Source organism: Salvia hispanica, chromosome 5 (assembly GCF_029641045.1).
Source record: "Salvia hispanica isolate PSC_SH4W2 chromosome 5, Shi_PSC_v1, whole genome shotgun sequence".
Lineage (NCBI taxonomy): Eukaryota > Viridiplantae > Streptophyta > Magnoliopsida > Lamiales > Lamiaceae > Salvia > Salvia hispanica.
Window position 1 is genome coordinate 319,187 of NC_142696.1, and position 23,793 is coordinate 342,979.

Here is a 23,793-nt window from a genome sequence, read left to right on the forward strand (position 1 = left end):
CACTAGAATATACGCTTTCTAATTTTGAAAAATATTTTATCAGCAATGAAGCGAGATTCATTCTCTCCACTAGCGATACTGTAATTAAAGATCCACGAGGACATCAATCTAGAACAAAATATGCTAGTCGCAATCATTTCTTTCAAGCTCAATGAAGACAATATTAACAACAATCATTTATAATTATTCATCCTGTAAACTTTCATTGAAAAACAATCCCTGTTGGTCAGTATCAACAATCATTTATAATTAGTATAGGCACAGAGCGCCAATTATTTAATAACACCTCTTCATCTTAAATCATTTTATTCACCACCATTACCGTACTAATTAAAATATTATGAAACCTTTTCAACGATATTTAACTATATCTGTGCTTAGATTAACTATTCTTCCCATTTGGGAAATACAATTCATAAGCATTGTATCATATTGTGCTTTTTATAGAAATCTCTTATTTTTATTCTCAATATATTGATTTCAAATATATGAACAAGACTTTGTGTCTCTTTGGTTCTAAGTTTAACCCTTCTTTGCCCCACTATTTTTATTTAATTTTACTCGTCTCTTTGGTCCCGAGTTTAACCAAAAAATATTGTTAAACACCAATCTTAAATCTTAATAACATAAATATTAAAACAAATTTACATTTAAAAATAAGTTAATATGAAATTAAAGAAAAAATTATCAAATTTTTTTAAAATGAAAGTTATAAACCTAGAGCATGATTTGCTTGCTGCTATGAATTTGCTAAATAAAAGGATAAGTATCGTGACTTGATTGAAACAAATGATTGGTTATAACAAAAAGTTGGGTAGATGTTACATCTCATTGATTTGCTTACATGTTACATGTGACTAATTGAAATGTTACACGTTACATGTGACTAAATTGTACTCCCTCCATTCTTATATATAGGTTTAAGTATTTGTTAGAAGCATAACATCAAGTTCACTCTCATTTTAGTCTGCAGGGATCGATAATCCTAATCATACAATGATTTTTGTTGGTGTTTGCCTTGCTTTATTGATGACTAATTCAATAATGCATTTTCACCCTTGTAATAGATATTGGCCCACTTGTGGAGAAATGGAATGATCCCAACCCAACCCAACATCAAAGTGTAGCTCAAGTTGTTCAACAGTTGGACAAAACTTGCAAATAAGCAGGCTTCTTTTACGTGGTAAGAATAATGTCCTTCTCTTCCTTATTTTTTTTATAAAAATATTTTCGACATGAGTCCACTGAGTGCATCAAGTACTCAGCCCTATATGATGTTTAGAATATGTTGAGTCTTCTTACATAGCATTATTCTACTCTCGAATGCTTCCGCTGAATGTTGTTTCTTTTGAGTTCATGTATTGTTGAGATACTTTGATATTTATTCGAGCTATTTCCATTTATTTCGAGCTATGGTGTTATGGTGTTGTTTCCCCCTTTCTTCCCTACTTCTTTAATCCCCACTAGTCGCAATTCAACTGTGTTTTCTATCCTTAGAAAATGCGAGCTATCAATTTAAAAAAAAACATTGGTTTATTAGTTTCAACGTATTTGAATTATCTTTTCTAATTATCTCTCTCCTAGTTATAAATTTCTTTCTCAAATTAATAGTTTCCTCTCCACCATATAAGTTAAATTATTCAAATACTTTGACAATTTATATCTTATGAAATTTTTTTATTTATAAACTCTCTAAAACTAAAAAATAAGTTCCAAATACTCTTAAATTTATATTTCATGTGCTCATGATGTCTGGATTTTTTTATTACATTTGTCGACACATGGGCCGAACTGTGCAGTAATGTTTAAAACTAAACCGTGTTCGATAATAATGAGCCAAACTGAGGCCCAATTCTTTGTAGCTCTTTAGGTGAGTCGTTCTATTTATTTTTCATGGAAACTTTGGAAAGTATTTTGGCCACGTTTGGTTGTCAGGATTCTGTCTGGGAAAATAATCTGATTCCTTAAATTTAAAATTCCTGTATTTGTTTCGGTTTTTAATTAAATTGGGAAAGTAATCAGAATCCGAGAACAAGGAAAGATAGTACAACTTTCCAGGATTCTGAATCCTAACTTTTCCTAGGTATTCTTTTTCCCAGTTTTAGGATTCTTACATATTTCAGCAATATAGTATAGTTTTATTATTATTATTATTATTGTTGTTATTATTATTATTATTATTATTAGTTATAATGTTTTAAAAATAATTTAAACTATAAATTTTGTTAAAATTCTAATCAAGGGCAGCGAGAAACCGGTGAGACAGAAACCGGTGACGGCAGCCCAGGAATTGCCGAGATTAGAGGCAGTGAGTTCGAGGTCACCGATGTGGCCGGCGAACATGACAGAGACGAGAGGGATGAAGTAAAAGGCGGCGTTGGTGAGAATCAAGGGCAGCGAGAACAACACCTGCTTCTTGGCCTCCGCCAAATCAATCATCCTCCCTATCCGTTCAATCAACCAGTCGATTCCTTGTTTTGTCCTTCCCATGTTTTAAGGTTAGGAGTGGTGGAACTGAGGGTGGAACAGTTCTTTTAGCTTTTATAATTAATTTTTGGTCTTATTTTGTTAATCAATAATTTATTAAGAAAATAATAATAATAAAACTTCTTAAACCATGAATCATATTTATGTCATTGTCACGTCGGTATGAATCCCACTTTTAAAATATGACTTGAGTTGATTATAACAAACAATTGGGTAGATGTTACGTCTCATTGATTTGCTTACATGTTACATGTGACTAATTGATATGTTACACGTCACATGTGACCAAAATTGAATCATGTAATCATTTCCTTCATAGTTTGATACAACATATTTCAATAGAATTTGGATTTTCGCATGATCAGAAGATGATAAAAGCTTCTTTTTCTCCCAAAAAATCCACCCATGTTTCAATTCCTCATGCCCTACTGCATCTTCTTCTCCCTTCCCCCAATATCGTTTGAAATTACAAACTTCACCATACGTGTCGTCCCATCCATCTCTTCCTTTCACCTTCGACACAGCAGTTTTGAAATCCATACTTGAGAGACTTACTCACTCAACAAAACAAAAACTCAACACCTCTCACTGCTGCTATTCTATACTCTGTTTTCACTTCTCTCTTCTATTAACTTCTAGTCTTCTACAACAATACTCATTGGTCAACATACATGTCTTTGTTTTTCATCTTTACTACTTTACTATATTTGTTCTTTTCTTCACATTCCCTGCATCTGCATGCCCCTTTTTTTGTTTTAATTACATCTCTTAACCTTAAATCATTTTATTCACCAACACCATTATCATACTGTAAAACCTTTTTAATAAGTAAACAACTTATTAGATTAACTACTTTTCTTCAATACAACTCATATTCTCAATATATTGATTTCAAATATACTCCACAAAAATTAACCAGTGGAGCAAAGGGACAGACTTGTGAGTTAAAGCCCTCTTTGCCCCACTAATTTTATTTAATTTTACTACCACCATGTCTTACTTTTGTTTCTTTCAAATTCTACAATATTATTCTCTCTCTCTCTTTTTTTAATACCATAATATATGTCCATTTCTTTATACCTTATTTCATTATTTTTATTTTACTTAATTTCTACTACTATATTCTTTCTTTATAAGAATAAAATAAACATATTTTAGCTACATTGACAACTCAAGTGGTTAATTAGTTTTATAACTGAAAGATTATTAGTGTGTTAAGTGTATGTAATTTATGAACATGGCAGTCAGTTTCACATGTTCGATTGGGAAAAAAAAAGAGAAATGCGAAAAGGGAAAAGAGGGGAAAATAATAAGTGGAGAGAGAATGGCGAATATTGTTTGACAGAGGAAGCCACGCCAGCTTATTTTTAGAGTTGTCATAAAAAAAATACATTTTCCTGAAATTGATTTTGTTTTACCTAATTATTATTACTCAACTATTTGGTTGAGTACAAATGTACAACCATAGTCATAGTATCTACCGCGTGTATTCCTGTTTTCTATACTATTCAACTTAATTACACTTAAATTGATTTAAGAGTGAACTTCATATTTACTTCCTTAAAAAAATTGAGTTTTCACGATTTAAGCCTTTGAACTAAAAAAATATTTTACTCTGAAACTTTTTTAATGATAAACCACACTACTGTCATATTCATGTTACGGTTATGTGACTTGATCTAGACATTGCAATACCTATGTGGAATGTGGTTAGTTTATAACTATTCTTGTTTTCATTAGGAAATACTAATATAATTTAAGTAATGGAGTGCAACACATAAGTGCTACATGAATAAGATATAGTTTAAATTCTAGCAATCTCTTATTTTGACACTCAAAATACTAGTAATATCAAATATACGTGAGAATTAGCGTAGGAGCAGGTAACAATTAGTAATACAATCTAGTGGGCATATTTATTCTCTGTATTCACTAATTAACTTTTACAATACTCAAGGAATTGTTGCAGAAGGGAGTAGGTGAACATGTCTTTGTTTTAATCCATATTTGTTGTTTCTTCACCCTAGTCCCTACATGCCTATATGGGTAGATGAAGGATCTCATTTATTTGGTTACACGTTACCTCTGGAACTAATAATTGGGTAGATGTGTCCTATCATTTATTTGTTTACATGTCATGTGACTAATTGAGCAGATGTTTCTATCACTTTAAATGCTTACATGTCAGGTGACTAATTGAGCAAATGTTTCTATCACTTTAAATGCTTACATGTGAGTAATAATTGGGTAGATATTTCCTCTCATTTATATGTTTGCATGTTACATGTCTCCATTCTTATGTTACACATGACTAAATTGTACTCCCTCCATTCTTATGTTATTATTATTATTATTATTATTATTATTATTATTATTATTATTATTATTATTATTATTATTATTATTATTATTATTATTATTATTTCATGTGATTATTATTTTTAATCAATCATTTAGGAAGATGTTAAATCATGTGATTATTATTTTTATTGATTAATAAACTATTTGATGTAAAGAGTCACATAATTGCAAATCATGTTCAATTTACTTTTCTATCAATAGGTAGTAGTATTTTTTTTAAGAGTGAACTATATAAATGGTACCTAATCTTTCACGTTCGCACGTAAATGGTACCTGATCTTTATTTTATATCGTTTTTGATACCCCGTGACAAAAATAACCCTAGGTACCAAATATGAGATTTTTTTTACATGGAGGATATTTTTGGAAATTTCAATTAAATGGTACCAAATATGTGATTATTTTTTCTTCCTTTCTTATTTCTCTTTTTCTTATTTAGTTCCTTATTCTTTCTTTTTTCTCATTTTCTCCTTTCTTTTTAGTATTTTATCATTCTTTCTTTTTTTCTTTTTTCTCCTTAATTTATGTTTCTCCTTTCTTCTTTTTTCTTTTTTCTTCATTTTCTTCTTTCCTTTTAGTGTTTTATACATACATCTTATTGCATTATATAAATAAAAAACAAAATACCTAATTAAATTAATTATTTAAAGTAATTAAATTAATTGAATATTTTTTATTAAATTATTTTATACTCATTTTAAGGTTGAAACACCTAAATATTCAAATTTTATATTATTACAGTTCACAATTTAAATTTTTATTAAGGCTATACTGATTAGTTAATAATAATAATAATAATAATAATAATAATAATAATAATTATTATTATTATTATTATAAAAATAATAATAATTATTATTATTTGATTTATAATTTATATAATTATACTACAATTATTTATTAATTACTATTATTTTTTAGTATTATAATAATAATAATAATATAATTATAACTATAATTATATTTAAGTATATTTGAATTAAAAATGAATTAATTATTAATTTATAACATCATAATAATAATATTAATATTGATTAATAGCAATAGTATAAAGAGTTAGGAGAATGAAAGAAGATATTATGATATCACTTTTAGTACTAATTTTATGGAGGTCCAAAATACCCTCTATGACATAAATGAGAAAATATGTTTGTTTAAAGGGCATTTTCGGAAGAAAATTGCATCAGGTACCAAAAATGTGATTTATAGGTACCAAAAATGATACTCCCTCCGTCCCGGAGTATTAGACTCACTTCTTTTAGGCACATGATTTAAGGAAATGATATTTAAATAGTTAAAGTGGAGAAAGTAAAGTATGAGAGAGGGAAAAAGTAGGAGAGATAAGAGAGAAAAAAGTATGTGGAGAATAAAATAAGATAGTTGCTTTTTGCTAAAAAAGGAAATGAGTCTAATATGTTGGGACATCCCAAAAAGGAAAGTTGGTCTAATACCTTGGGACAGAGGGAGTATAAAATAAAGATCAGGTACCATTTACGTGCGAAAGTGAAAGATCAGGTACCATTTATGTAGTTCACTCTTTTTTTTAGATATTTTGATGGTTCTATACCTTTGATTTCATTAGGTACAAATACTTAAAAAATTATTCAAAAATAATTTTTATATAGTACGAGAGTTTCGGTATGGCTGATACTTCGAGTCCTTGTCTTTTCGGTGTTGCTATCTCGCCAACTTTTGTTGATGTTGACGTTGGTGTTGTCTTTCTATGATTATTTTGTTTATCTCTTGCTCCTTTTGCAAATATATGGATATAACAAACAATTGGGTATAACAAACAATCTAGATGTTACATCTCATTGATTTGCTTACTGCTATGAATCTGCTAAGTTAAAGGATAAGTATCATGACTTGATTGTAGCCAAATATACCAAACAATTGGATAGATGTTGCATTCCATTAGACTATTCAAATGATTGGATAAGAGCAATATAATTTGATAATTCAGACATGATTTAATGGAAGTAAAAAAACAATGCATAATTAGGTTGGGTTAAAAACTAGTATAAAATTGAATTTATTATGCTCTTCTTTTTTAAGGTTGTGTTGGTCCACAGATTGGGACATCTTCGGGCTGTCAACCCGAGTACACGTGGATGTTGACGTTGGTGTTGTATTTCTATGATTACTTTGTTTATCTCTTGCTCCTTTTGCTAATGTATGGTTATAACAAATAATTGAGTATAAGAAACAATTGGGTAGATATTACATCTCATTGATTTGCTATCATGACTTAATTGAAGTCAGATATACCAAACAATTGGGTAGATGTTATATCCCATTAGACTATTCAAATGATTTGATAAGAGCAATATAATTTGATAATTCGGACATAATTTAATGGAAGTAAAAAAACACTGCATAATTTGGTTGGGTTGAAAACTATAAAATTGAATTTATTATGCTCCTCTTTTTTAAGGTTGGGTTGGTCCACAGAATTTATTATGCTCCTCTTTTTTAAGGTTGGGTTGGTCCACAGATTGGGACATCTTCGGGCTGTCAACCCGGGTACACGTGGATACCAAATTCAAAATATTCAAGTATCCGAAGTCGAAAAAACTAAAATTCAATATCCGATACCTGATTTGGAATTCTAATCGGGTACGTGAATAACTGAATTCACTCCTACAAAATTGGGTATACCCAATATCTTTTGAAAACCTAAAATTTATTTATTTTTTATTTTTTTTGAAAAAATTCCATGCCACCGAGAGGACTTCTAAATGGGTGATGTCACAATTCACAACATTAGATCTCTACTTCCTTGCTTTTATTTGCTGTAATGCTAATGCTTAATTCAAGGCCACAGTCAAGTGCAAATTTTTGTTGCATCATCCAATATATTCCAGACCCTCTGTATCTTTAGCCATCTCTATCTTCTTCCACTTTGTATACTTGGACAGCAGAAAAAGGCCAATTGTTTGGACACTCAGACCACATATCAACCCAATCCATAATCCCTGTGCCATAAAACATATTTTATGCATCTTAGTTCAAGTTTCAATTTGTAGTAATGACAAAGCGATACGAAGAGAGAATTAATCCGGGTTTCGTCACATTTCTATTTGATTCTAAACATGGTACATACGGAACACCTACCTTGGCATGGAGTGTAGTCTTGAATGCAAGCAAAACAGCAACAGGCATACCAATGCAGTAGAATCCTCCCAAGTTGATACACACAACCAAATGCTGCCAACCACAGCCCCTTGCTACCCCTGCACCCAAAAACCATGTTTCAGTGTAATCGGATATCTCAACATCACTACATTAGTAGTGAATCACAACACACAACCTGATAATATTCCCTGAACAAAATCACACAACATGGACACGACGAGAAAGGGCGTCATTGAGGCGAATGCATCGATTATCACGGGGTTGCTGCTGAAGGTGCTGGCCCAGAGATTATGACCCGCACACAGTGCCAAAACTACAACTAGTGCAATGATAATGGTGAGCTTAAGAGTGACATGCATGGCTAGCTTGGCTCGATCAGGCCGTTCAGCACCCAACTCGTTAGACACTCTCGTGCTGCAACACGCCCACCAAACAAATTTAGCACTAGGAAAATCACACAAAACATAGGAATATGGAGCCGTTTATTCTTACCTAGCTGCTGCACTCAGGCCATAAGCAATCATGTACGTAATTGTTTCCGTGTTCACACTGATGAACATATAGTCATGAGTATCACACAAATAAACCAACTTGATGCATCGTACTACTTACCACATCGCTATGAGTGAAGTGGAGAGCTCCGAGTTTGGCATCAATCCAGCCAATAAAACAAGAATCTCGAAAGCCCAATATTCCAGACTTATTTCAAGAGTATGAATGATTAGGACAACAAAGCAATGTAAGCTAGAAATTCATTACAAAGGAATCACTCACCACACCATTGCTGCAGAAGGCAGAGCAGTCTTCAAGGTTGGCCATATATGACTTAAAGACTCCAAAGTGAATCCATCCCACGTGTATTTGAATTTATTTGCAGTGAGCAAGTACGAGGCTAGCATGAAGACTGCGATCCACAAAGATATGGAAGCTGCCAACGGAGCTCCCTTGTATCCGAGAGTAGAAAAATTAACCAAGGCATACGCAATACCGATGTGGAGGACAAGAGGGACTATCGAGCAGACAAGGAGTGGCATAGCAATTGACTGTGTCTGAACAAACCTAATCATATTTTGCAAGAGTCCATAAGCAAATAGGGCCGGTACCAAATACTTGAGATACAGACCGGCTGAGTCTGCTATTTGAGGTTTTTGATGTAGTAAAGTGAGGACAGTGTCGGAATAGAACCAAAGAACAGACACGAGGAGACTGAATATTAGAGATATAATGCAAGAAGCCTGGAGATACACTCCCATTATCCTGTACATTCCTGCACCAAATCTTTGGCCACATAAGGTTTCAAGGGCCCCACTCAACCCAACCTGCAGGACATTATGATTGGTGTATTCTTCAACAATTCTAAAAATAAGCTACTGAGGTTTATGCAGATCGGTTGTAAGAAAAAAAAACATTTTTCCTTTAAATTTGACATAGTTGAACAAATTGAGAGTATATATAAGATGGCAAAAATAATTTGTAAATTGAAAAAGTAAAAAGCCTAATAAATGAATTACTCCGTGTATAAGAAAAGAAACACAACACATTGAGAGAGCGATGCAAGGATCACCTACGGCAAATCGTGATCCATCTCCTAATTCATAATAAATGATGGTGGGCCCATCGTGATCATCACGATTTGCGGTAGGTGATCCTCTCCGTTGAGAGCCAGAGGGATGGGATATAACCATGAGACAGAATCCGGTGACGGCAGCCCAGGAATTGCCGAGATTAGAGGCAGTGAGTTCGAGGTCACCGATGTGGCCGGCGAACATGACAGAGACAAGAAGGATGAAGTAAAAGGCGGCGTTGGTGAGAATCAAGGGCAGCGAGAACAACACCTGCTTCTTGGCCTCCGCCAAATCAATCATCCTCCCTACCCGTTCAATCAACCATTCGATTCCTTGTTTTGTCCTTCCCATGTTTTAAGGTTAGGAGTGGTGGAACTGAGGGTGGAAGAGTTCTTTTAGGTTTTATAATTAATTTTTGGTGTTACTTTCATATTTTGTTAATCAATAATTTATTAAGAAAATAATAACAAAACTTTTAAAACCATTAATCATATTTATGTCATTGTCACGTCAGTATAAATCCCACTTTTATATAAATTTTTATAATAAAATATGACTTGATTGAAACAAAGCAGTTGATTATAACAAACAATTGGGTAGATGTTACGTCTCATTGATTTGCTTACATGTTACATGTGACTAATTGATATGTTACACGTCACATGTGACCAAAATTGAATCATGTAATCATTTCCTTTATAGTTTGATACAACATATTTCAATAGAATTTGGATTTTCGCATGATGAGAAGATGATAAAAAGCTTCTTTTTCTCCCAAAAAATCCACCCATGTTTCAATTCCTCATGCCCTACTGCATCTTCTTCTCCCTTCCCCAAATATCGTTTGAAATCACAAACTTCATCACACGTGTCGTCCCATCCAGCTCTTCCTTTCACCTTCGACACAGCAGTTTTGAAATCCATACTTGAGAGACTTAGTCAACAAAACAAAAACTCAACACCTCTCACTGCTACTATTCTATACTCTGTTTTCACTTCTCTCTTCTCTTAACTTCTAGTCTTCCACTACAATACTCATTGGTCAACATACATGTCTTTGTTTTTCATCTTTACTACTTTACTATATTTGTTCTTCTCTTCACATTCCCTGCATCTGCATGCCCCTTTTTTTGTTTTAATTACATCTCTTAATCTTAAATCATTTTATTCACCACCACCATTACCATACTGTAAAACCTTTTTAATAAGTAAACAACTTATTAGATTAACTACTTTTCTTCAATACAACTCATATTCTCAATATATTGATTTCAAATATACTCCACAAAAATTAACCAGTGGAGCAAAGGGACAAGACTTGTGAGTTTAAGCCCTCTTTGCCCCACTAATTTTATTTAATTTTACTACCACCATGTCTTACTTTTGTTTCTTTCAAATTCTACAATATTATTCTCTCTCTCTCTTTTTTTAATACCATAATATATGTCCATTTCTTTATACCTTATTTCATTATTTTTATTTTACTTAATTTCTACTACTATATTCTTTCTTTATAAGAATAAATAAACATATTTTAGCTACATTGACAACTCAAGTGGTTAATTAGTTTTATAACTGAAAGATTATTAGTGTGTTTCACATGTTCGATTGGGAAAAAAAAAAGGAGAAATGCGAAAAGGGAAAAGAGGGGAAAATAATAAGTGGAGAGAGAATGACGAATATTGTTTGACAGAGGAAGCCATGCCGGCTTATTTTTAGAGTTGTCATAAAAAAAATACATTTTCCTGAAATTGATTTTGTTTTACCTAATTATTATTACTCAACTATTTGGTTGAGTACAAATGTACAACCATAGTCATAGTATCTACCGCGTGTATTCCTGTTTTCTATACTATTCAACTTAATTACACTTAAATTGATTTAAGAGTGAACTTCATATTTACTTCCTTAAAAAAATTGAGTTTTCACGATTTAAGCCTTTGAACTAAAAAAATATTTTACTCTGAAACTTTTTTAATGATAAACCACACTATTGTCATATTCATGTTACGGTTATGTGACTTGATCTAGACATTGCAATACCTATGTGGAATGCGGTTAGTTTATAACTATTCTTGTTTTCATTAGGAAATACTAATATAGTTTAAGTAATGGAGTGCAACACATAAGCGCTACATGAGTTTAAATTCTAGCAATCTCTTATTTTGACACTCAAAATACTAGTAATATCAAATATACGTGAGAATTAGTGTAGGAGCAAGTAACAAATAGTAATACAAACTAGTGGGCATATTTATTCTCTGTATTCACTAATTAACTTCTACAATAATCAAGGAATTGTTGCAGAAGGGAGTAGGTGAACATGTCTTTGTTTTAATCCATATTTGTTGTTTCTTCACCCTAGTCCCTACATGCCTATATGGGTAGACGTAGCATCTCATTTATTTGCTTACATGTAATTGGGTAGATGTTTCTTATCATTTATTTGCTTACATGTTACATGTGACTAATAATTGGATAGATGTTTCGTATCATTTATTTGCTTACATGTGACTAATAATTGGGTAGATATTTCCTCTCATTTATATGTTTGCATGTTACATGTCTCCATTCTTATGTTACATGTGACTAAATTGTACTCCCTCCATTCTTATCCTTCATTTTTAACCAGTATCCTATCAAAACATTCCCTTGGATTCTTGGGCATTAAAAAAAGCTTAGGTGTTACATTCTTAGGTTATTAAGTAACGACATAATTCTAATTAATTTAAGAAAATATATAAGAAACTAATCTATACTCCTTCCGCGTCACACAAAATAAATCATCACTTTAGATGTCATGAATCTTTAAGAAATTGTTACATGTGAGTGACACTGTCTAAAAACGGAAAAAAAATGTACTTCTTCGGTCTCATAAAAATATTCACTCTTTTCTTCTTAGTGTGTTCCACTAAAATATACGCTTTCTAATTTTGAAAAATATTTTATCAGCAATGAAGCGAGATTCATTCTCTCCACTAGCGATACTGTAATTAAAGATCCACGAGGACATCAATCTAGAACAAAATATGCTGGTCACAATCATTTCTTTCAAGCTCAATGAAGACAATATTAACAACAATCATTTATAATTCATCCTGTAAACTTTCATTGGAAAACAATCCCTATCCCTGTTGGTCAGCATCAACAATCATTTATAATTAGTATAGGCATAGAGCGCCAATTATTTAATTACACCTCTTCATCTTAAATCATTTTATTCACCACCATTACCGTACTAATTAAAATATTATAAAACCTTTTCAACGATATTTAACTATATCTGTGCTTAGATTAACTATTCTTCTCATTTGGGAAATACAATTCATAAGCGTTGTATCATATTGTGCTTTTTATAGAAATCTCTTATTTTTATTCTCAATATATTGATTTCAAATATATGAACTAGACTTTGTGTCTCTTTGGTCCTAAGTTTAACCCTTCTTTTCCCCACTATTTTTATTTAATTTTACTCGTTTCTTTGGTCCTGAGTTTAACCAAAAAATATTGTTAAACACCAATCTTAAATCTTAACAACATAAATATTAAAACAAGTTTACATTTATAAATAAGTTAATATGAAATTAAAGAAAAAATTATCAAATTTTTTTAAATGAAAGTTATAAACCTAGAGCATGATTTGCATGCTGCTATGAATTTGCTAAATAAAAGGATAAGTATCGTGACTTGATTGAAACAAATAATTGGTTATAACAAACAATTGGGTAGGTGTTACATCTCATTGATTTGCTTACATGTTACATGTGACTAATTGAAATGTTACACGTTACATGTGACTAAATTGTACTCCCTCCATTCTTATATATAGGTTTAAACATCAACTCTACGCACGCACACGCACGGGTACTATTGATTTTTTCCGCTTGCGCAAACAAATTAAAGAGCGGAAATGAGTGAGCACGAAAAGATCCAGCATTTCTTCCTCACCAAAAACTCTGCGCCGATCATTTCGAGATATTTTCCATTTCAGAATTCAGATTAGGATATAAATAGGACGAGGCGAAGGATTTGATTTTGAACTAACTTTGGTGATAAATGCAAAAACAAAAAGCTGGAAAAAGTTGAGTTGTGTGTGTGTGTGAGTGCAAATGGAGGCGAGGGTTTTGGAGTGTGGGAGAAAGGGACACGTGTCGGACTGTCGGTTATTGTTTCGAGAAGATGGTCTTGGGATTCAGTGATTTCCCGCAAAGCCAATTAATTTAATTAGCTCAATTAATTTAATCAGATTAACTAATTTTAAGTGTTTGTGCTGTGTTTTTAAAAAATTCGAAACCAGGGATTTGGTAATTTTTTATGGTAATTCGGAATGTACAAACGACACCGTTTGATATTTAATTTGGCTTAAAATCGTAGAACATGAATGAGTAAAGTTGTTTAAAGGCAATAATGTTATTGGATTTTCCTACATAAATAAAGAAAATATCAAACTATATTAATTTTCAAACAATAGATGTATGCATTTTGGATCTGGGCTAGTAAAATAGTATCACGTCTAGTCCATATCCCTTGCTATGGAGCACTAATTTTTGTTTAAATTTGAGCCGAAATAAAGCCCATAAGAATTAATCATTCTAATCCATCATTTTAAAATAGAGGGGTTAATGAGCCTTAAACTTATATTTAGGATCAAATTTTGATTTTGACTGAATTTTACATATTGCAGCAATAATAACATCATGTTATAATTTGTAGTAAAATAGACATCCCAAGTCTTTCAAATAACATGTATATCCTACTTTTATTGAAATTGAAATTGATTTTTTTTCAAGAGAGAGAAAGTGATTTCACATTCTTAATTAATTTAATCAGATTAATTAGTCCTGCGTATGCAGATAACTATTTGTTAAAATTGCTTATTTTTAATTATTTGCTCCCCAATTCTTAATGATAACACTTTTTTTGAATGTGAAACCGGGAATTTGGTCTTTCTTCACAGAATCAAAATTTATAAGATTTTCTATATAATTGGATTGTGCACACGCCGCCGATTTGCTACTTTTTTGACTTGAAATACAAATACTAAAATGTAGTGTGAACAAATAAAGCTAAAACACAAGTAGTATGAACATAATAAAGTCAATACTATTATTGCAGTCTTGCCATTAAAAAAAAATCAACTACTTTAGCTAGTTTACAATCAACAAATGATAATTTTTGGTTGAGAAAAAGAAATTCAGAAATGGTCTCCAAAGGTATCCAACTGTTGGAAAATCCGATTGAGGGTGCGTTTGGGTTGATGATTGGTTCTAAGAGGTTGCTGGCGCCTAGTTTTTCTATTCCGGTTAAAGTAAAATTTCCTAAGAAGAAAGGAGAACAATATGATGAGATACATGATAACGCAAACATATAGTACTATAAAAAGAATCCGTCGAACTGATTTTTCTTTCGTATCGGGAGCGATCACCACTGTCGATACTCCATAGCTCACCGCGATAGCTGCCACCGACACACACATAGCAGTCACGGAGATCCTGAAGAGCCAAATGTTTCGGGATGGCTCTCCAGTCGCGATCAGTATGATCGCGAGGAGGGATGATCCGAATGCTACAGTGTTAGCACATACCAAATATTTGTATACATGCGGATGAGTGTATGCGATCACGGCATCACCAGGCCTGTGTGATGACGTGTCACCCTGCCACACCCCACCAGGCGGGTTGACCGCGTTCTGGTACGCCATCGTTGCTATCAGGACCACCACCACCATCGCCACGTCACTCATCTTGGGCAAGATATCGTGGATTGATGGCGGCAACAACCGTAACAACATCCTTCTCATTTCCGAATAGGTACTACATGTGTCCCCGGGGCTCTCAGCCAAGATTTGTAGCTCCGTTTTGCCCATTGAATTGCGTGTTAGCCTCTTTATTTTGTTGCTTTCCACCAAATACTTTATAGTCTGTCATTTAATTTGATACATACTCCCTAATCAATGTATATATATAGTACTATATAATTGAAAATAGACTATGATATAGTTTATTAATGGTTACCTCAAGTTGATTGCACCTCACAGCCATATGCATTATTGTCTCCCCATCCTCATCAATTGCATCAACAAGGTCACCCAACTTTTCCACCAAAACCTTCAACACCTTAACTTGACCGTGTTTCACGCACAAGTGCAACACAGTCTCTCTACGGTGCACCCTCTCCATAGCGGGCAAGTGACTCACTTGAATGAGACGTTCCACGGTCTCAACATGGCCTTTCATGGCAGCAATATGAACTGGGCTCATACCATGGCAGTCTCGCCACCAGCAAGCCTCGGGGGCTACTGACGACAACTTTTGGCATATCTCAACATGCCCTTCCGCAGCTGCAATGTGTAGAGGCGACAACTTTTGGGAGTCTAGAATCCAAGCTAGCCTCGGATTAAGATTCAACACTTGTTCAACAATGGCTGCTTGTCCATGCATTGATGCTATGTGAAGAAGATTTCTTGAACATGGAAATGAGACTCCATGAACAAGATATGGATCTTCTTTAAGTAGCATACCAAGTGTTGTGACATCTCCTTTTGATGCTGCATCATAGAGCTTCCTTTCCATTCTTTCCCACTAACTATTGATGTTTTCCTTCTTTCTCTAGCTTCTCCATTCCTCTTTTTAATAAATACTAGTGGAGTACTAGTATAAAGTAAGGTCTACCTAATTTACTCGCTACTTTGCACTATAGTCCAAAAAAGGAGAAATAGAGATAAGGCCACTTGACATTAATATTTAGCATTTAAAATTAGGTCATAGCTAAGTACAGTAAGTATTTTTTATTTATATCGCCAATATGCCAGCTCATCCTACAATATTTTTTAAGTTTTTAAACATGTGGGGAGTAGGTCCTATTCTAATGCTTATAGCACTCTAATCCAAAATTAAGACTAAATCTTCATCCTTGGATTTTAAAATGAATGGATGAGATTAAAGCTCACAAACCTCAATAAATAGCAGACAAAATATCAACAAAAGGGTAATATCGTCATTTTGTTATCATATGATAATTTTCGTGGGTGTTTTTTTATATCAACATTGTGTATTACAAATATCAACAATATGACATTAGAATATCAATACAAGGACAAGAAAATATCAACATATTTTTATTGAGATTGGACGTGCATAATATTGAGATTTTGCCTACAATATATTGAGTTTTTTGTTGCATTTGTTGATAAAAGCTGCTTATCAACATGTACGAAAATTGAAATATAATTTATCAAATTTCATCACCCGAACATCGACGGAACATATGCAATTGAGATCTCGTTGGAATCCTTATTAAATTATCTTTAATTTGATATATTTTTTACGAAAAAATAATTTAAATTGAGAGAGTTACGTAAATTTAAAGATTTGAGATGATTTTGAGGAGATAGAAAGTAGTTAGTTATAATTACTACATATAGAATTTGACATTAAAACCCTTTTAATTTAATTAATAATTATTTAAATTTAAAATATATTACACATGACATTATATTAACCACAAGATCTTCTAATCTAATGATTGAAAATTGGTCTCAATTTGGGATTGGTAATTAGTTAGCAATTGATTACATCCCCCGTAGGGAGTATATATGAATTCAAATATTAATATGCTGAGAGGCATAATTGTAGTTGTAGATCTGGCAGAAACTTTATTTAATTTTTATAGATTTCTTTTTTCTAGAGAGAAAGTGGGATTTTCATTTTCTTAACTAATTTAATCATGCAATTCATTTAAAGAAGTTAGTTGCATTTTTAATTCTATGTAGATGGTCGGTAGCACGCAACATGAAAAAGGATACAAACAGTCACACGAGAAAAAAATTCCTATTTGCACACCTATAAACTTTGACAAATAGAAATATATATAATCTTAATTCCCTCTAAAGGTAAATGTACACTATTTATTATATGAAAAATTTGTACACAATCTGTGTATAATAAATACAGTATCCATATAGGTCCATCACTTCGTATATTTAAAATTATTACATTATTTTAAACTAATAATTTACTATTTCAGAAATAGAAATGTGATATTTTTGATAAGAAAAGAAAAGGGAAAGTATGTTTTTATGGGAAAGAGAGAGTATAGTAAGAGTAAGTAATCAAACTATTTCAAATGAAAGCACAGAGAAAAGATTAAGTTGGTGGTTGGCGTTTGCCCCTCCTCAAAAGTATATCCCAGTGATATTTTTCTTTAAATTTAAAAATTTATTTGATATTCTCCTTTAAATGCTCCTCCTCATTATTACAAAATATGTTAATAAATAATATATTTGCCCCTTCTTACGTTAAATCCTAGCTCCGCCCCATGGTTACATCAAATTGATTGCACCTGACAGCCAGATGCAATATTGTCTCACCGTCATCATCGATTGCATTCAAAACCTTATCATCGATTGCTCTTCGCCAATATTTTTTTTCTTATACATACAACAAACTAGGGAAGGGCTTAAGCCCCCGCCAATATTTTTTTTCCAGCCATTACTAAATAAATGGCTGCCATAAACTTTTTTTATTTTTATTTTTATTTTGATCCGTGCTATAAAGTTATCTCTTTACTATATTTGATAATTTTATCTCTTTGTAAAGTGAATCAATTAGCTACTAACAATACTTTAATTACTTCTTTTCTTTTTTTATTTATCTTGTATTTTGTGAATTTTGTATTAAAATTTATGTCATACTCAAAGTCCCTACTTTTGTGAGACAAAGCAAGTAATATAGAGTATATAACGGTAAAAAGTTTTAGTATTTGAAGCTAGTGCCCCTGGGGGTCTATCATATTTTAAAATTGGTTCTTAAATTGTGTGACTAAATTAATACTGGACGGCGTAGATGTATAATCCACTTACTAATTAAAACCATAGGCAATTAACTAAAAGAAAGGTTGTAGCCCATGGGCCAATACTATGATTTATTGGGCTCCAAATTTTAGTCCAAATAAATACCTTGAAAAAAAACATAAATTTACGAAATACTACTACGATTATCCAACCCAAATTACGAGACTAGAGCAATTTGTCCAGCAATATAATCCAACACAAATTACAGATTTAATTCATATATCCATCCCAGCTTAACCCAAAACTAACAAAATTTGATTCTGTCTTCACAGAATAGGAGTATTTCAGAGCGATCCCTCTGTTGATCTCCTCCTCAAGGATGAACGCAATCCATTGATAGAAAGGTAGAGCAGCAACAACATAACAAAGAAGAAGAAAACAGAGACGACCGAGGCAACAATATACCCAAGCGACTGCTCTTCATTGGGCGTCGTCATGATCAGCGACGCCCCGTACCCCACCCCGAGCGACGTCAGCGACAGCCACATCGCGGTCGTCGCCACCACCAGGAAAAAGAACTGCTCCAGCGGCAGCCCTGTGGTGATCAGCATGATCGTCACCAGAGCCGACACGAAAGCCGTGGTGTTGGCATTCACAAAGTGCCTGTACATCTTGGGGTGCGTGGATGCCATCACTGCTTGCCCGGCTCTGTGGGATGCCGTGTTCTCCTGCCACACCCCTCCCGGGGGGCTGATGGCCGCCTGGAAGGCCATGGTGGCGATCAGGACCACCACCACCATTGTGATGTCTGTCATCTTCGGGAGGATTCCCAGCAATGTTGAGTGATCTGATAAACTGCTCAAGCTTCTTTTCATTTCTCCATAGGTGATTGGGTCTCTAGGGCTCTCTTTCAAGATATCCAATGCTGTTTTGCCCATTGCATTTGTTGTCTCCTTGTCTAGTTTAGTGGTTCTCAACAAGTATCTTATCATCTGACATTTTTCATACAACTACTTGTCAACATACCAAAATTTGAAAGGGTTTTTGGCCCTAAAAACCACAAACTTTTCTCGAATTCCAGTTTTTCCCATGAACTTTCAAATTTGTTTTTAAAACCACGAACTTTCGATTCGTATGCAATTTGCCAACCCGACCCGAATACCCAATTACCACTTGGTCTTGGAAGCACATACAGTTTAGATTGGTTAGATTGGTCTTGCATACGAATCAAAAGTTCGTGGTTTTAAAAACAAATTTGAAAGTTCATGGAAAAAACCGAAATTCGGGAAAAGTTTATGGTTTTTAGGGCCAAAAACCCAATTTGAAATATTAAGTATAGCATGCAATTATCTTCTTTATTTACTTAGAAGACCAAGTCAAAAAATCTAACCAATCTAAACTGTATGTGCTTTCAAGAAACGTACTGTATATTAAAACCAAGTTGTTCTTAAAATATCTGAAACATAAGCACATGCTAATTTTTAGACTTAGACTAAGAAGATGAGACAAGTTGTTCTTTTTTTAAAAAACATATGGCCCACGGATACTTATTCAAAGCATACATACAATATTGCAACTTGTTATTTAACCAATGAATCAAAGATAAAAAATGGTTGGTGCATAACTACCTCAAGCTGATTGCACCTAACACCCAAATGCAGTAGTGTCTCCCCATCATCATCCTTGGCACACACAAGCTCCCCCAGCCTCTCCACCAACACCTTCAACGCACTAAGCTGGCCATGCTTCACGCACAAATGCAGCACGGTCTGGCCGCGGTGCAGCCTCTCCAGACCCGGAGACGGATCCACTTGGATCAGCTCATCCAAGATCTCCACACGCCCAGCCATGGCCGCAGCATGAATCGGGTTCATATCATGGCTGTCTCGCCACCAGCACGTCTCGGGCGCCACCAACACCAATCTCTTTACAATCTCGAGGTTCCCTTCTTCTACCGCGATGTGGAGGGGCGACAGTTTTTGGGAGTCGAGGATTCGAGCCAGCCGCGGGTTGATCTCAAGCACCTCATCCACTATGGTGATGTGGCCATGAGTGATGGCTATGTGTAATAGAGTTCTTGAAAATGGGAATGAAGTTGCTTCCAGGAGATATGGATCTTGTTGGAACACTTGTCTTAGTGATGCTAAATCGCCCTTTCTTGTAGCATCGTGTAGTCTTCTTTCTGATGCCATGAATTAAGTACTAGTCTAGTAGTACTCCTATTAATTAAGGTTACATCTAGGCGTTGAGACAAACAAATGAGATGGGGATTGGTAAGACAGGCTGGTATTGTTTGAAAAATAGGCTGATCTAGAAGAAGAATCATACTATATAATATATTATTCTATTATCAAAACTTCTTCACCAGGGCGGCTCCATTCCGGAGGTGGTTACTTTATTTATTCAAATAAAAAGAGCAATGAAAAGAGAATAAGAAAAAAAAAAAAAAAAAACTACTGTACTAATTAGCATACCTTATAAAGATGTAAAATCATATGAATTGTTCTTGGTAATAATTACTCCCTCCTATCTCGATTAATTATCTTTGACGCAGTGTAGAGTAATTGTAGTGATAAGCCTTCATTGCTTGAGTGAGTCGCATGCTATAATTTAATCTTATTAATTTTCATTAAAGTTTATAAAATATAATACTAAGATTTTAACCAGAACGGATGTACCATGCGTCTCAATATTTGGGAGTGTTTTCATACCACAAATTCTTAATTGAAATATTTTTTAATGTTAATAAAATCCTTAGTTTCAAGAAAATGGATCACAGCTATGCTATTCCTAATAACTTAGGGATCATTTCTTTATCAGAAAGTAATATTGTTAGGAATTATGATTTCTTAGAATATGATTTTTGATAAATTATTTATTATATTTTAAAATATCAAGGAAAAATGTTAGAATTTTAAATTATACTCCATAAATTAATTAAATTCAAATAACTAATTGACATCATGACCGAATTATCAAATTAACTTAAGAATTAGTAAAATAAAAAATTTCAAATCAAATATCTAATTGATACTATTATTATTAAAGTATAATTAATATATTTGAAATTACATTAGGATTTACTTTATAAGTTATCAATGGAGAACATAATAATATTCGTTATAGTATTATTATGATTTATAATTTGTATAATTACATTGAGATTTTCTTAATTATTTATTATTTGATGACATAATAATAAATAGTGTCTATTTTTCGAGCACCCTTGGATGCAGAATATGTGTCTTGTTAGAGAAAAAGGATGTTGAGAGCTGATGGGCAGCCCCCCTAGCCTCAATGGATGTCTATTTTTGCTTCATCCACCAATGTGTTTCTATTTTTTTTTTCTTCTAATCAAATACTAGAATTTTAGGCATTTTATTAGTTTGAACATCTTTTGAGTCCTTCTAAACCGTACGAGATACAGGGCGTGTTTGCGATGAGTTTGCAAGTTCCTTGTATGTTCTCTAATTCATAAACAACTAGCATAACTATATCTAGTTTATACACGATAAATCATTTATAGAGTATTTAAAAGTCATCTTCATACACAATAATCAAACTCACATGAGAAACACAACATGTTACGTACCTCAAGTTGATGCACCTATATAACAACCAAATACACTAGCTAGTGTCTCCCCATCATTATATATATATATATATATATATATATATATATATATATATATATATCCTTGGCACACAACCTCTCCACCATTTCCCATGGTTCACACACAAATGCAGCAATGCAGCCTCTCCTAGCTTAACGATTGCGGCCCAAACATCCACAGCCCTCCAAACATCGGAAAATCCGATAGAGGACACGTTGGCCCCAAGAACCGGATGTAAGACCTTCCTTACGCCGTGGCTTTGCCTTCCAGTAGAAGTACAACCTTTTTACCTTGGTACACGAAATTATGACTGCACACATGACACCAATAAACGCAAGGAATATTGTCGCATAAGTAGTGTCAAATGTTTTTTGTTCGGTGTTGGGAGTGATCGCCATTTTCGATGCTCTATAGCTCCATGCGATAGCAGTCATTGACACCCCCCCAGCAAGCGTGGCAATAACAAAGAAAGAGTTGTACTCCAATGGCAATCCAGTGACCATAATGAAAATAGTGATGAGGGATGCCAGGAATGCTGTGGTGTTAGATCCCATCAAATCATTGAATAATTTGGGATGAGTATGCGCCAATATGGCATCTCCGGCCTTGTGTGGTGACGTGTCATCCTGATACACGCCGCCAGGTGGGCTGACCGTGGTTTGAAATGCCACCGTTGCTATCAGGACCGCCACCACCATTATGGCCTCGGTCAACTGGGGATACAAACTATCCGAACTTGATGGATCTTTTGCACTTGACAAAATTCTTCTGATTTCCGAATACCAACTAGTTGTGTCCGGAGGGTTCTCATCCAAGATTTCAAGTGGTGTTTTGTTCATGGAATTCTTTGTTAGCCTCTTTATTTTCTTGCTTTCCCCCAAATATTTTATAGTCTGAAATTTTTATAAATCATCAATTAATTGGACATTAAACTAATCAAAATGAAAATTAAGACAAAAAAAAAAAAGATGTTACCTCAAGTTGATTAGACCTTACAGCCAAATGCAATATTGTCTCTCCATTCTCATCAACTGCATCCACAAGCTCTCCCAGCCTCTCCACCAAAACCTTCAACGCCACAAGCTGACCGTGTTTCACGCACAGGTGCAAAATAGTCCCTCCGCAGCGCAGTCTCTCCATAGCAGGCAAAGGACTCTCTTGAAGGAGATATTCTATAATCTCAACATGACCTTTCATGGCTGCAATATGAAGCGGGTTCATATCATGACCGTCTCGCCACCAGCAAGCCTCGGGGGCTACTGATAACAACTTTTGGCAGATCTCGATGTGCCCTTCCTCTGCTGCAATGTGAAGAGGCGATGATTTTTGGGTGTCTGAAATCCGCGCTAGCCTCGGATTAAGCTTCAAAACTTGTTCAACAATCGATGTTTGTCCGTTAATAGCTGCTATGGGTAGAATATTTCTTGAACATGGATATGGGACTCCATGAACAAGATATGGATCTTCTTCAACTAGTTTTACAAGTGTTGTGACATCCCCTTTTGATGCAGCATCATAGAGTCTCTTTTCTACTGCTTCACTCACCATTCTTTCCCACTAATAATTTTGTTTCGTTCTTTCTTCTTATTTTTACACAATATATTGATCGATCCTGTACATATTTAGTACACACAAGATATTTTTATCTACGAGTTCTTATTCTTCACGTAATTTCAAAGGTTATCCACAAATGTTGGTTGTATATTTATTCGCAGAGGACCACTTATGATAAGGTTGTCTCCAAAGAAAATTCTACCTAGCTAATTTCCTCACAACTGAACAAAAACACTACGTTGACTCATAAGTAAAGTCTACTTGTGAGGCGTTGCACCGTAACAAA

At 33.7% G+C, this 23,793-nt stretch overlaps 4 protein-coding genes across 5 annotated transcripts; all 4 read right to left on the reverse strand.

Annotated features, from left to right (window-relative positions):
• Window positions 1–7,404: 7,404 nt before the first annotated feature.
• Window positions 7,405–9,947, reverse strand: LOC125191394 (protein DETOXIFICATION 18-like). 2 transcript variants are annotated; one of them, XM_048088948.2, is made up of 7 exons: window positions 9,666–9,947; window positions 8,758–9,302; window positions 8,596–8,682; window positions 8,476–8,532; window positions 8,159–8,397; window positions 7,963–8,081; window positions 7,405–7,823 (listed from the first exon to the last, which is right to left on the reverse strand). In XM_048088948.2, exons 1-7 carry the CDS (start codon window positions 9,897–9,899, stop codon window positions 7,695–7,697), a joined length of 1,410 nt encoding a protein of 469 aa, XP_047944905.1. In that variant the 5' UTR covers window positions 9,900–9,947; the 3' UTR covers window positions 7,405–7,694. The 2 variants fall into 2 exon arrangements, with proteins under 2 accessions (XP_047944905.1, XP_047944904.1); XM_048088947.2 differs by having other exon boundaries at window positions 9,552–9,947.
• A 4,684-nt stretch (window positions 9,948–14,631) lies between these two features.
• On the reverse strand, window positions 14,632–16,140 carry LOC125191395 (uncharacterized). Its single transcript, XM_048088949.2, has 2 exons — window positions 15,563–16,140; window positions 14,632–15,468 (listed from the first exon to the last, which is right to left on the reverse strand). The coding sequence occupies exons 1-2, from the start codon at window positions 16,118–16,120 to the stop codon at window positions 14,743–14,745; spliced, it is 1,284 nt and encodes a 427-aa protein (XP_047944906.1). The 5' UTR covers window positions 16,121–16,140; the 3' UTR covers window positions 14,632–14,742.
• Window positions 16,141–18,522: 2,382 nt separating this feature from the next.
• LOC125186973 (uncharacterized) lies at window positions 18,523–21,702 on the reverse strand. Its single transcript, XM_048083465.2, has 2 exons — window positions 19,968–21,702; window positions 18,523–19,331 (listed from the first exon to the last, which is right to left on the reverse strand). Exons 1-2 carry the CDS (start codon window positions 20,529–20,531, stop codon window positions 18,684–18,686), a joined length of 1,212 nt encoding a protein of 403 aa, XP_047939422.1. The 5' UTR covers window positions 20,532–21,702; the 3' UTR covers window positions 18,523–18,683.
• Window positions 21,703–21,840: 138 nt separating this feature from the next.
• Window positions 21,841–23,576, reverse strand: LOC125187726 (uncharacterized). The gene is made up of 2 exons (XM_048084352.2): window positions 22,929–23,576; window positions 21,841–22,846 (listed from the first exon to the last, which is right to left on the reverse strand). The coding sequence occupies exons 1-2, from the start codon at window positions 23,499–23,501 to the stop codon at window positions 22,106–22,108; spliced, it is 1,314 nt and encodes a 437-aa protein (XP_047940309.1). The 5' UTR covers window positions 23,502–23,576; the 3' UTR covers window positions 21,841–22,105.
• Between the last annotated feature and the right edge of the window lie 217 nt (window positions 23,577–23,793).

What these genes read in the sequence shown, in the direction of transcription:
- LOC125187726 (XM_048084352.2), bottom strand. Translation starts at nt 23,501, where the DNA reads ATGGTGAGTGAAGCAGTAGAAAAGAGACTCTATGATGCTGCATCAAAA. An exon ending in TAAGGTCTAATCAACTTGAG is followed by an intron (nt 22,847 to 22,928) that starts GTAACATCTTTT and finishes TAAAAATTTCAG; the next exon opens with ACTATAAAATATTTGGGGGA.
- LOC125186973 (XM_048083465.2), bottom strand. Translation starts at nt 20,531, where the DNA reads ATGGCATCAGAAAGAAGACTACACGATGCTACAAGAAAGGGCGATTTA. An exon ending in TTAGGTGCAATCAGCTTGAG is followed by an intron (nt 19,332 to 19,967) that starts GTAGTTATGCAC and finishes GAAAAATGTCAG; the next exon opens with ATGATAAGATACTTGTTGAG.
- LOC125191394 (XM_048088947.2), bottom strand. Translation starts at nt 9,899, where the DNA reads ATGGGAAGGACAAAACAAGGAATCGAATGGTTGATTGAACGGGTAGGG. An exon ending in ACTTCACTCATAGCGATGTG is followed by an intron (nt 8,533 to 8,595) that starts GTAAGTAGTACG and finishes TATGTTCATCAG; the next exon opens with TGTGAACACGGAAACAATTA. An exon ending in AGACTACACTCCATGCCAAG is followed by an intron (nt 7,824 to 7,962) that starts GTAGGTGTTCCG and finishes TTTATGGCACAG; the next exon opens with GGATTATGGATTGGGTTGAT.
- LOC125191395 (XM_048088949.2), bottom strand. Translation starts at nt 16,120, where the DNA reads ATGGAAAGGAAGCTCTATGATGCAGCATCAAAAGGAGATGTCACAACA. An exon ending in TGAGGTGCAATCAACTTGAG is followed by an intron (nt 15,469 to 15,562) that starts GTAACCATTAAT and finishes ATTAAATGACAG; the next exon opens with ACTATAAAGTATTTGGTGGA.